Consider the following 13,635-nt stretch of genomic DNA (forward strand, 5'->3'; position numbering starts at 1 on the left):
TATTGGTTGGGTTTAAATTAGAATAAAGATAAAAGGGACAGCGAGTAGCAGACCCACAGCGTACGGACAGTAGATGTTCAGTGTATTGTGTACAGCGAGATAAAACCAACACATGAAGGTTATATTAACAGTATTAGAGAGGTGTTGACTCAACTTTGAGCTCATTTTGAGGAGGCTTTAGTTTGTGCTGCTGTTTAGAGCGGACATTATTAGACTTTTGTCAATGTGTTGATGGTCAGAAAATGATTCGGCAACTATTTTGATAATTATTTAATAGTCTTTAGTCATTTATTAATCAAAACAGACAAACATTTCCTGGTTTTTAACTTGTCAAATGACTGTGGGACGGTTGGTCTTATAAAACATTGTGGTTTTTAGGAAATTATGAATGGCATTTTTCACTATATTCTGATGTTTTATAGACCAAATAAGCATTAGAAACACCTCTCAGTATAACAACAAACTACATCCGCCACCTTTTTAAAAACAGTTGAGGCAAAAACTTTATAACCTTCACGAGGGATTTATTACAGAGCGGTTTTATTAGGCCCCGTTAGTTTTAGCTAGGTGTACCTAATAAATGTCAACTAGGACATAAATGATGAAGAGATGAGTTTTACATTTAGTGGAAGTTTATATATGAAAGCACTGAACCTAAACACACATTAAATATCCTGAATAGGAGAGAAATGTTTGTTCTTACGTTTACCAGTCCTAGTTTTGTCAGTTTCAATCCTGAGTGACCAAGTTATTGCTGAGGTTTCACCTGCAAGCTCTTATTCTTCTTCCAGATTGTGAAACTTTTTCTATTTCAAACTGAATTTTTGAATTTCTGTCAAACAAATAGTCAGACATCATGTCCCCCCGTGGTGAGATAGGCTCTGTCATATGCCAATCAAACAACCAGCTCTTTCATAATGCCTCTGGTGTAAGCCGAACATTGTGAAACGATGCCATCAGCTATGCAGCTATGAGAAATGTCTGTTAGAGAGACACAGAAAATGGAAATCAGGGGGAACTCTTACTTAATCTGTGGAGAGTCCGAAGTTATAGATCAAAGTCACTGTCTGTTAAAGAATCCAGTATATTCTCTCTGTATCTTTCATCCTTCGGGGGGGCTGCAGCATCGAGCGCTGCCACTACTGTCTCTGTACATCAGTGTATCCTAAAACTACTTCAGTGATTCGGATGATAAATTTAATCTCTCGCCCAGGGCCCACTCATGGAAATAAAAAAAAAAGAACACTGGTGCTCTTGTCATGTGAGGAAGTGAGCCTGCGACTCAGTTTAGGAGATGACAACATAGTTTAACAGCAGCATATTAATTCACATAAAACTATTAGAATAGATAGAAGTGTTCCTCCGGTCGGCCCCGATGTCCCCCAGACACACGGGACCAAATCTGTCCTATCATACCAATCCTACTTGTCGTTTCCTGTGTCTCAGCTGTACAGTGCCATGTCTCGTGACTGCCTGATTTAACCCTTTTCTCGCTCTGTGAAGCCAATAGTTAAACGTCGTCACATGACCCACTAGTGTTGATTGTTTAGTGAGGCTGATGTTATGTAGGAGTAGTAATATCAAAGGCTGTAGCATGTGGAAGATCCCATAAAATGCAAAAGGAGCAGCACAAAAAAAGCCTTTTTAAAAGCAGCTTTAATCCACTTTACTCTACCGAATCTTAGAGGGGCAAAGTTAGAGAGTAGGTGGGGGAAGAAAGTGGAATATTTAGCAGTAAAAAAAAGCCAAAACAAAGCTAAAAGGAGAGTTTTCATGTGATTTCAGTGACGTGTGAAACTCAGATGGATGGCAGGAAGTGAAAAGTGGAATGAATGAGATGGAGGAAAGTCTGTGCTGTGCTTGTTTAAACAATATTATGAGAGAAAGGTACAAACCGAATATTCTCGTGTTATGATGAGGAGCGATTTATCAACTGAAGTGAAAGACTTTCCGATGTTGATGTGACGCTGCCGTATGGTTCTCTTCACCAGACTCCTTTGATAAAAAACAGTCATTTTACCTCACAGAACACAGGCGTTGCTCGTTTAGTTTGTGTTATTGTGTGACTTTGGTGATCCAAACTAAATATAGTGTACACTTACACTGATATAGACTTATTATAGGCTACATTCGGCTGCTGCCCTGTCCACAGAAGTACTCACAAGATGTTTATTCTGGCATTTTTTGGGGTCAATTTCTTGCATTTTTCCTCCTTTACGAGCAACAACTTTTGGCGCTCTGTAAAAGCTCCTCGTGGTTTCTCGGTTTGTGATCGTGCTTCCGATGTAGAAAAGGACTTCCTGACATGACCTCATGTGCAAACAAGCTATGCTGGACTTCAAGTTGTCAGGTAGCCAGAGAGAGAAACAACTCCAAATGAATGCTAATGTTCCTCCATATCTCTGGATGTGAACTGTTATAAATAATAGTGCTTTTTGCTTTCAGCTGTGGTAGATATAGCTGGTATTGTCAGCTACCATACACAGCTATTTATAACAGACCAACTGGTCTGACTGTGTGAGTGGCAGAGCAGCAAATAGAAAATGTTTTCATACACAGGATACAGGTAGAACAACTGTTGCACCATTTGAATCATAGATAGAGAGCAGCCACACAATGTGTATGTTGTATGTAATGGAGTTAATGTATTGTCCCTGAGGGGTTAATTTGTCTTGATTTCAGATAGATCTAGAGGCTCAGAGTGTCTTTGAGACTTTCTCTCTCTTTACACGTGTTTGTGATTCACAGCTCTCATCGTCTAATGACTATCAGCCCACACATCGCTGACTAAGATTGTTCCTCTCGAGTGCTGCTCTTCCCGCTGCCGGCTCCTTCCTCACGCACGAAGCCCGGAGCAAGCACTTACTGTTCCTCTTCTTCATCACTGTTCCCAACCACAACCCACCCCCATTCATCCATACCCTACCCAGCCACCACATTTCTCCTCTGCCTCCCTCATCTTCCTCGTATCACTGCCTTAACCTGCTTACAGGAAGAGCTGTGGCGTCTCCCCCCGGGGGCGCTCGGCTTCAAGCGAGCTATTTACATTTCAAAAGTTAACATCAGAAATAGTTTTCTCTCTGTCTTTCCCTGTGGGGCTCTGTGCTCTGAGATTCATCTGATGCCAGAAATAAAATAACGTTGCATCAGAACAGGAAGAAAGGCTTACGCTGTCACTTTCACTTCTGTATTACACGGCCTGCGGTGATGGTTGTCTGTCTTGTTCTTTGCAGTTTGGGATGTTTCCAGTGGTTGAAAGGTGACCTTGCTCTGTGTTGTATAAAGCAGCAACAAACTACTTTTATTTTGATACTTAGATCTTGAAGGATATGTGTGTTTCCCCCCGTAGTGAGCTGTGTAATAAGGTCTGTATATCGGTTGTTTCAGCTTATTTGCAGCAGTAAGGGACTGACAGCTGAATGGATTTGAAGGGAAAACATTTTCCTAATTAACTGGTAGATTACTCACAACATCAGTAAGGTATTCCCAAAATTCTCCAGTCACTTTCACTTTTGAAGAAGCCCATCTGTTCTCTGCAACATAATTAAATACTCTAAATGATGGTTGGTTACCGGCTACATGTAGAAATGTAAGTGTTTGGGTGGCGGCTGTTGTAATTTCCTCCCAGAAAATGACTCTTGTTTCTACGATGAGCAGATGTTATAATTTGTTGTATCTTTATAAAGTTACTTTTAGCTATTTTGTAATGAGAATATAAGATAAAAAATATTCTTTTTAGTGGTGAAAGGATTATCCAGGGTATCAAATTAACTGGAAACTACTTAATCAGTTAATCATTTTAGTCATTGAAGATGAAATAGGATCAAATCCTCACAATAAAGATAATATCATTTGATATTAAACTGAATATTTGGGTTGTTCAGACCTTTTTTTTGTACATTTTTATGACATTTTATTGATGGAATTATGAATCAGTTAGTACAGAAAACAATATAATGCAAATAACTGTTTATTGGAGCCCTAATTCTTTTATTTTTAGCTGTTCATGAGAACAGAATTGCATTATTTGTTGTTTGAGAAACAAGTTAAACATAAAGAACGGGTTAAATGTTCTTTCTTTATCAGCCTTTTGGCAATGTGCCAACAATATCAGGAAATTCTTGTAGTTTGGCTCTTCAGTGCAAAATCTGAGGTTAATATTATCTCTTTCTTCAAGTTAATTTCTCTGAAAATTCCCTGGTGCTGCAGAGCTCAGCTCACCTGGAGCGTCTGTTTTCCGTCTCCCCCTGCACCCAGCGTCAGCTTCCTGCCCTGCTGTCAGCTGATAGGCTGCAGGCTGGTTGCTGAGTCACATGGAGAGATCAGGGCTATAGCCCTTCCTCCGTCTGCCTCGTCTGCTCAGGGCGGCCTTCAGCTATTGTTTTTTTTTTTTTTTGTACGTCCAGACTTGAACTGAAATGTAAAATCTGAGGCAGTTCAGGACAAGTCTGCTGTCTTCACCTGGTACCACAGCAGCTTTTATCTCCCTGTATCATTGCACCATGAAGGATAAGACTAATGTTAGTGCAGTCACGCCCATGAGTTGTTTCATTTCTGTGTTTTTCACGGAGCCGTGCAGTCGAGCACAACTTCAGCCAGTTGTTTCTGTAATTGTTCAGTTGACTGTTTGCAGTCTCGGTTTGCCGTGCAGCAGAGATTTATTAGGCAGCTTGCTACAAGTGCTGCTGAAGCGCTCAGTCATAATCCTCTTAACGTTTGTGTGTAATGAATACAAAGCAAAGAAAGTCTGGGTGGAGTGAGCTAAACTGCATTGGGAGTGTGTGAGGGGGTCAGTGTCAGATGAACAGATTATAACCTGCACTGTTGAGCTAATATGTGCATAATAAAAGCATCTGTTTCACCTTCTACTGCTAATAGTCTTCCTCTTTAATCACAGAGACTGATTCAGGATCTGAGTATGTGCTACGACTGCCTTGTGGCAGCACTAAGAAGATGATTATTATTATTGGAGATATTGTAATCATGTATGTGTACAGTATTTTGTAACTGCAGCGGAGGATTCATATTCAGAAGACTTAAAAGTGCTTGTAATTGCTTATTAATGAATTAATTACTCTATAGTCTACCCCTTTGCAAAGGTTTCATTTATTTAAGTCTAAGTTTTTGTTAATATATTCCTTTTTATTATATTTATTGTTTTGGTAGTGTTTATGTTCACACTCTAATTCCAATGTCTGAATATTCTCAAGAAGTAAAAGTGCATTGCTCTTTGAGAGGATATTATTTTGCTGATCATTCTGTCACTGGCTTAAAATGGTCTTGAAATGGCAATAGTATCGTTTATTGCAGTTATTTCTGGGACAATAGACCCTTTTCACTGCAGACATTTGGACTTGTGAAAGCAGGAAAAGTACAGGTGGAATTAATAACACTGGTGATGGCTGCGTTCCTTGTAGGAGAGCCACTGCAGGGCTCTGGTATTGTGCATGGTCCCTCAATGACAGGGCTAACTGGGACACAGATGAAGCTAATAAATGCTGATTTAAATTCACATTAAAGATGTAAAACTGTGGTTAAACAATAAAGCAAATCTGACGACTGGTGACAGACGCACTGGTTTTGCTACCATTTCCTTTCCTCGCCTCGTCTCTGTCGTTATCTGCAAACCGCAGACAGCTCGCAGGCCTCAGATCGGGATTTGAACTGTCAGCGGTTTGACGTCTGTGGTTTGGTTTATACCTTTCATCACAGCTGCACCAAAGTCACTCTCTTAAAGCATCTTAAGTGATGACGCCTCAGTTTTTTAGAGCACCCCAAGCAGCATTTTTTTTTAAATTCTACATTACATTTAACGTTTGTTTATCCAGCGTTTTCTGCTGCATCACCCTGCCGCTGTTCACACGCACTGTTACAGAGCTTCAGACTTACTCAAAGGCACCTTGAGTGTAGTTGGAGAAGGAAGAATCGACATCCCTCGACCCGTCCAGTCACAAACACGTGTGTCTAACCTTTTTTGTTTAAGCCAATGTTGTTTCTCACTCTGAGCAGAGTATTGATCGTAAAGGGAGACTAATCGCTGGCGGGGCTGTAAAAGGCTGCGTAGTTGCCCTTAGACCAGAAAATGTCGGAAGGATACAAGTCTGAATGAAACATCTGAGGGTTGCGTGTTTGCCCGTTAATGATTTTTCTACATCGATCAATATGTCTCATGTTTCGGGTAAAGCCTAATCTGTTGCTCCGTGAAGTGACTTTCCCTTTTCCTGGTGGTCCCGTCTCTGATCTTTTTATAGTTTCTACAGCTCTAAACGTTAACCCCAATTAAACCTTTGTTGCTTTTTATGTAACTTATCTTTCTGTCAGGAATAAACGAGCATAGAAGTCATAAGACATTTATTCAGCTGATGTTTGTACTGTAGTTTTATGAGGGCATCCATATCAAATTAATTTTATACAGAGTTATGTACATTTATACAATGTTTTTGCACTCTGATCTCAGCGGACATACTGTATAAAACAGCATTAGTTAAACCAACTTTAAGCCTCTGTAAATGGGATTTCTATATATCATTTATCTTAAATCTGCAGGATGCGTGAGGACATGTCCACCATGGTGTGTGTGAAGGAGGAGGAGGACCCTGGGGAGAAGCTGTCCCAGGATGAGATCATCTCTCGGACCAAGCAGGTGATCCAGGGGCTGGAAGCCCTGAAACAGGAGCACCACTCAATCCTGGATGGCCTGCTGGGCACGCTGCGCTGCCTGAAGCAGGATGAGGAGGGCGTCCTGGTGGAGGAGAAGTCACACATGATCCGCAAGTCCCTGGAGATGCTGGAGCTCGGGCTGAGCGAGGCACAGGTACGTTTGTCCGCAGCTTCCCAGAGTCTGTAAGTTGCTGGTGAATCATTATCCGCTTAAAACATTGGCCTTGTTCTTTTGTGATTAATACATACTTTAAAACAATATTCAGAAAACATGCGTACATGTACAAACAAGATCTGGATTAATGTAATTACATGTGTGTATTACTAGTTAACCAAAGTATCTTTGGCTTCAGCTGCCTCTAACATCTTATACTGCCTTACTTCTTTTCATCCTCCTTATATTTTGAAATATAAGTAATACAGTAATGTCCCATTACTTTTAAGTACTATATGAGGGAAGAAGATTGTAAGATTCAGTGTTTTCAGAGTTTCAGCACAGATTCAACCACTTTTGTTTGTCTAAGGGTTTGTACCAGCAAACTGGTATTTGTTCTAATTTATCTGAAACGCTGCATGTAAATATTTTGATAAAACTGAGAAAAAAATCATTTTTTTAGCAAAGACAAGCGCAACACGCCAGACGGACAGTGGTTTTTAACTGTAATCCTCTCTCTGGCTCATCCAGTAAAATTACATGGAGGGAAACTCTGGTTTCAACTGGTGGGTTATTTGTACACTTTAAGAAAATAAGGTTAACATTTTTGTTGTTGTTGTTTGGAGTTCTCCCTTTTTCACAGTTTACAGCACACGGACGTATCAGCTGCTTTTAGCCCAAATTCACGTCAGACGCGCTCATCAGCGTTGCATAAAGGCTAATTCATTCAGTCCACGGTGTCACTGTCCTCACATCAGCTGTTGTACTGATGGTACATAATAACAGACCAAGACGACAACACACACAAATTCCAATGCAGAGTTCTTAAAGTTCAAACACCACGTTGCCTTTTAATATAATTTTTAATACATGTTCCACTTCTGAAGTGGAAAAACCCCACAGATTCTCCAAATCCTCCTGAAGAAAGAGAACAGAAACTAAAGAGAGAAGCTTTTACAGCACCAAAAAAAAAAAATGTAAATGCAGATTTTCTAGAGAAAGTTTGAAAGTTTTACGTCATTGCTCAGTTGGCCTATGAGTCACTGATGAGTCAGTCGAAGTTTTAGCCTCTCATCTCCATCTCCCAGCAGGCTTTGTCTATTAAATATACAATACACTGCACCATGCAGACTCTATCCAATAATAATGATAATATCCACCTTCGGCTTTTTGGGCAGCTCGCAGTTGTTGCAAAGTACAGCATGATTCATATTTTTCTGCATAATCTTCCTGCTGTAACAACCCGAATGTCTCTATGCCTCAAACCCCTTCTCTAATTACACCCCTCCCAGCCTTTCACCTTAGAGTGTATGCTATTAGGTGGATGCTTTTACCCAAAGTGCCTCACAGTAACATTAGTGTACACATTTTTAGTTCTGGTGGGGAGTGTACTCCTATCCCTGGCAGTTGAATGAATCCGTCACTATTGGACCTAAAATGTTGGAATAAGTTGCTCCTTCTGTTAAAAGTACAGCCAGTACGTTTCCATTATATATTTTGGTATCATGATACTTGAATATGACAGAAATCGAAAGTTTTTGGCAGCCTATGGTTGTTGTCATCAGTAAATGGCTAGAAAGTAGTATAAATATTGTTCTGAAGTATTCTTAAACCTAAAAACGAAACTCAAACATCCAAAATGATCCTCTTTGTCCAGGTGATGATGGCGCTGTCGAGCCACCTGAGCTCGGTGGAGTCGGAGAAGCAGAAGCTACGGGCTCAGGTACGCCGGCTCTGCCAGGAGAACCAGTGGCTGAGGGACGAGCTGGCAGGGACGCAGCAGAAACTGCAGAAGAGCGAGCAAAGCGTGGCCCAGCTGGAGGAGGAGAAGAAGCACCTGGAGTTCATGAACCAGCTGAAGAAGTACGACGAGGACTTGTCCCCATCTGTGAGTCCTCAGGTCTTCTTCAGAGCGCGTTATCAAGCCCCCTTATGTTTTATTATGTGTGATCAGACATCTTATATCTGAAGCAGGATTCCAAAACAAAGAAACTCTAGTGAAAGGGTAGAGATACATTGATCTGATACTGTGGATCCGTATCAGTGTGGATACTGACCTAGTGACAGATCAACTCTAATTTAATCACAGTGATTCCATTCAGCCTATCCAATATTTGAAACTTGAGTACTTGTTTTTGGCAGACAGCATAATAAATGGTGACGAACCAGAGAGAACAGATGGAAATACCCAACACTCGTGGCAAGAATGCACCAAATTCAGTGGTCATGTGTCTGTGTTTAAAGCCTGGAAGTTATTATTTCCAATTAGCTGACACTACTGATGAGAATAACCAAAACAAGGCACAGATCATTGGTAAAATCAGCGGGTGTCATCTTTGTTTCGGTCACATTTGCAAACCATAAGGAACTCAGAGAACACATATCCGCACAAAGACTTCACAGTAAAGTCAGCATTATAATAAAGCTACACATAATGTTGGAGAACATGGGATACATTTTCCAGATTCTGTGTCATTTAAGAAAGTGCAGCAGTTCTTGAGAAAATGGCAAAAATGATAACAAAGGAAAAATTCCCGGACTTCGCATAAGTCAAACAAAAAAGTGTTTAATTTGTTCTGACTTCAGCTTGACTTCATCAGGCAAGAATCTGTTTTTCAGTTCGAGTTATTTGATTTATGTCAGGATTCTGAACAAGCTCTCATGTCTCGGCACTAAACAGTAGATGTTCTGCTTTTAAACAAGTTGGGTTTGTTTTGTCTCTCCAGGATTATCAGGAATGATTCAGCATTTAGCTCCCATTACTTTCAAGGAGTTTTTATTCCCTGCTGTACCTTCTCTCCCACTGACTCCTTCCATTTTGTGCTTTTTAAGTCACTTCCCTGAACTCCTTATCAGCAGCAGTCGATTATGAGTTATCAATATAAACAATCTCAAGTATTTTAACACACCCAGCCTAGAGAACAACTGCCTCAGCAGAGAAATAAGTAGTCTGTAGTAAGTACATTTATAGTCCTCTGACTGTAACCCCTTTTCCTCCTCCTCTCCTCCTCTCCCTCACTCCCTTCTCAGGAGGAGAAGGACTCTGACTCTAGTAAAGAGACTCTGGATGATCTCTTCCCAGATGACCAGGACGACCAACCCCCCGGCAGTAAGTGTCCCACTTTCCTCTTCTTCCCTCTACACATTTTCAGACCTGGATCCAAATATGAAAAGTAGTTCCTGGCATTGGGACAAAAATGTAATTGTAGGGCTGCTCTCATCACGTGGCCACAGGCATGAGGCAGGTCTGTGAGCCACATCAGGAGTAAAATAAAGCAAAGATCATCGAGAGATTATTTATGAAAAGGATATTTGTAGTGTTGTATATTTGGGTTGGGTCGGTTTCAGGTTTTGACGGTTTGGTGTATGAGTGTAAACCAGTTTGATTTTGTGTAAACTGAACAATTAAAAGAGATATAAAGCAGCTTTCAGTGATGTCCGCCCTCTAGCAGAGTACGCACCATAGCTGAGCAGACGAGGTGTGTAGTCAAGCGCATCTTTGCCAACTAGTACAGTCAGTAATGTCGAAGGAATACGAGCCTTTGTTTTGATCAGCTCCTGTTTGGTCTGCATTACAATGTTAATACAAACAATGGAGTGTGGACAGAAAACCTTAATTTCTTCACAAGGCTTTTATTGTGAAACATTTAGCAGTAAGGTGTTGTGGGAAACTTGCAGCTCCACTCTCATTCATGGCTGTCATTGTCTTCTTCTCGCAATCATAGTGGTAAAATTTGGTTTTACCGTTCTGGTCCGGTATTAGTTATAATATCAAACCAGTTTTCAAATTTTAACATCGGCCTTTTTGTATGTTCTGAAAGCTAGTTACCTAAAATGTATCATGGAATAGTTGAAATACGTGGGTAATGTGAGCTTCTATAACATTAATACTTGGCTGTTAAAGGCTGTGACTAATGACGTGCAGGTTTTTGTTATAAATTAGATTTTTTTTTTCTTTGATGGTGGTAGTAAAATGTCACGACTGTAGAACTGATTCCCCCTTTGGGAACAAAACTTCAATCTTTTTACCAACATGTAATATGCCAAAGTCTAGTCAGTGGATGTCGACAGTCAGAACATATCACATAATATATGGTGGTGAGTATTTCCCTTTTCTGCACTTTCCTTAAGCATCATAAATCTTTGTTTCTTCATCTCTCTTTCCTTACACTTTCCCTGTGTCTCTCTCTCTCTCTACCAGTCTCTCACACATGCACACCCAAATTTTTCTTCGCTCCCATTCTTCACGTCCACCCTTTCCCTCAGTGTTTGATGGGGTTGTCTTTCAATAGCTCTGTAGCCTAGACAGTAAAGCTGTGTTGGCTGTAAAGACCCATTAGTCAGGACCTAGTTTAGCCTGGAGGGAGGCCAAATGGGGAGAAAACCTCCCAACCAGATTGGTGTTATATAGTTCCAGGATTTCCAAAGTGTGTTCTGGTTGTGTGGCTGTAGTCAGGTGAAATAATGTCTGGCAAAAAAAACCACAGTATGTTGCTATGAACTGATCTTGTGGCTTTGAGGGTAAATGAAATGCTTAAAATCTAAACATTTGAAATTGAAAGTATATAGTTCTTCCACCTGTTTGTCTTCATGAAACCAATTACAAACACTTCATTATTGAAGTTAAAGCAATATACCAAAGCTTTGAGTTTGACGTACAAGATTCTGGTCCCCTACAAAAAACAGCAAACAGTTTGTCCCCAAACTTGGCATTGATATATATTGTTATAAACCCTTTTTTGCACCAAGGTGATTCCCATTTGGCTCCTGGCACCAGTTTGTCTGCCAGTTTAAATTGCTGACAAAATGGACAGCAGACTTGTTCACACTCCAACTGCTGCAGATCACTGTCTGAGCCAGACTGCAGCTCTGTGCTCGCTCCAGTCCTCTTTGTTAAACTGTTTAATTTAACCTACCAGCTGGAGGTTTGGTCACAATGGACATTTATCTTGCAGAACACATTTAATGAAAGTTTAATGAATGTTTAAACTTGTATTATAAAGAGTATGATACACACTTTTTTTAACTGAACAGTATGAGCTCCAGCCAGCATTTAAGAGTTACATACACCGTCCTACTGCCCCAAATTCTTACTAGAGCACCAATTGTGGATTAATCCACAGCTGGAGCCCCCAAATGCTATATTTATTCCTGTTTGTGTGACTACTAATAAAAACTATAGTGCCCAGATGTTCAAGGAAATGGTTGAACCTTCTTTTTTTTTTAAATGAAACTGGATTTGTTTGTTAAAGATTTATGGCCTCTGTAGGAAGCAGCGGGTTTGGAGTGTTGAGCCAAAGACTTTGTCGGGATTTGTTGACAATAACAAACCTATAGAATATCACCAGCTGTATTTTTTATGGGGAAAAGAAAGCTCAAGAAACGGTAATGTCAGCCGTATATTCACCAACTGAAGACGGTTTACTTTCACTTTTTATTTTACATTGAACAGCTTGTCCTTTTATGTGTGTGTCTGCTCTTAAAGAAACCAGCTTTTCCACTGTTTTTGTGTGGACTATAAAGTGGCCAGTGGTAACTCCCCACTCTGTCAGTGCTTCGTGGGTGTAAAACATGTTTTGATCCAGACTTTTCTGTGTTTTGGCCCAAATTATGATTGCAGTGCAGGTTGAAGAGCAAAGGAAGCAGTGCAGGTTGTTTTTAGGATACCGTGTCAAATTAAAGGACTTCATTTTTTCATGTTTTAGTTGGAAAACTGGCTTCATTATGCTGATTTTCAGCAATTTCCATAGAAGTGTTAGTAGAGCCTTTGGTGTGTTGAGAACCACGGCTGGATATGAGTTATGACTAGACGGTAGACGCAGACTTTAATAGAATATAGCTGTGTGAGAGGTATTGGGTTGGGGAATAGGGGGAGCAGAAAGATTGACTTTCTACAGCATAAATCTCAATAAAAAGGGGGTGTCACTTTAGAGGTCAGTACTGCATAATGATTAAAAAAAATAAAATTAAATGACATTACTCCTCTGAGTTATTAAGGTAGTAACGCCACTGTAAGGGTGTATATCAGATACGTACTGAAGCTGCAAACAGAGAAGGTGGACAAGCTGAAGATTTATTAAGAAGGTTTTATACCAAAGAATAGGGCAATTTTTTGGCAAAAAGGGGTACCTGGTATTAATAAACACAATTCTAGAGGACTGATTGTGACTCGTCTTGTGAGAGATCCTGGACGAGCCCCCATTTGTGACAGTCTTGGCTCCGACAAAGATGGGACACCAGATGAGTTTACATGATGTGAACAAGCATATTTATTTACAAAAGACTATTAAATAATGGGGGAAAAAAACATGAAAATCAGTAATCAATAATGTAAGAATGAACAAGTAAATATTTTAAAAGTACTAGTAGTTATCCATAGTCTTTGGTTGTAGCACACCAGACTACCAGTATGGTTTACAGCACTTGGAGAATGAACTGTTGGTAATTGTAAGTGAGGTTTGAGATAAACACAATTTAAAAATTCATGTTGCAATGCAATAATTATGAGCCCGCACCCATTTACACATAAACATGTCTTAGACGCTCATTGTTACACTCGTGTACACACCCATACAGCCCTGTTCACAACCTACATCAGTGCTTAAAGTAAACACAATCCAGGAGCAACATTTGAGGACAGTATCTACAAACGTTAAAGGACTAAAAATAAGAAACACATGGGCTGTAGCCTGGAGGGTAGAGAAGCAGTAGTTTATTGGTTTCATGTTTCCAAAAACTTCTGAGGAAAAGGAATGATTAAATCTCTCCTCTCCTACATGTAAATGAAATCAAATGAAGAGACGACTCCAAATGATGGCGGT

At 40.1% G+C, this 13,635-nt stretch overlaps 1 protein-coding gene across 6 annotated transcripts in view; it reads left to right on the plus strand.

The window, feature by feature from the left end:
* Positions 1-13,635, plus strand: part of klc1a (kinesin light chain 1a) — a 52,014-nt gene that overhangs the window by 2,652 nt on the left and 35,727 nt on the right. For all 6 annotated transcript variants that reach the window (XM_051385195.1, XM_051385188.1, XM_051385211.1 and 3 more), the window contains 3 exons: positions 6,547-6,814; positions 8,472-8,702; positions 9,845-9,923. In XM_051385195.1, coding sequence (XP_051241155.1) covers positions 6,548-6,814; positions 8,472-8,702; positions 9,845-9,923 — 577 coding nt within the window. In that variant the 5' untranslated portion in view covers position 6,547. The remainder of the gene's footprint in view (positions 1-6,546; positions 6,815-8,471; positions 8,703-9,844; positions 9,924-13,635) is intronic.

Source organism: Dicentrarchus labrax, unplaced genomic scaffold, assembly GCF_905237075.1.
Source record: "Dicentrarchus labrax unplaced genomic scaffold, dlabrax2021, whole genome shotgun sequence".
Lineage (NCBI taxonomy): Eukaryota > Metazoa > Chordata > Actinopteri > Moronidae > Dicentrarchus > Dicentrarchus labrax.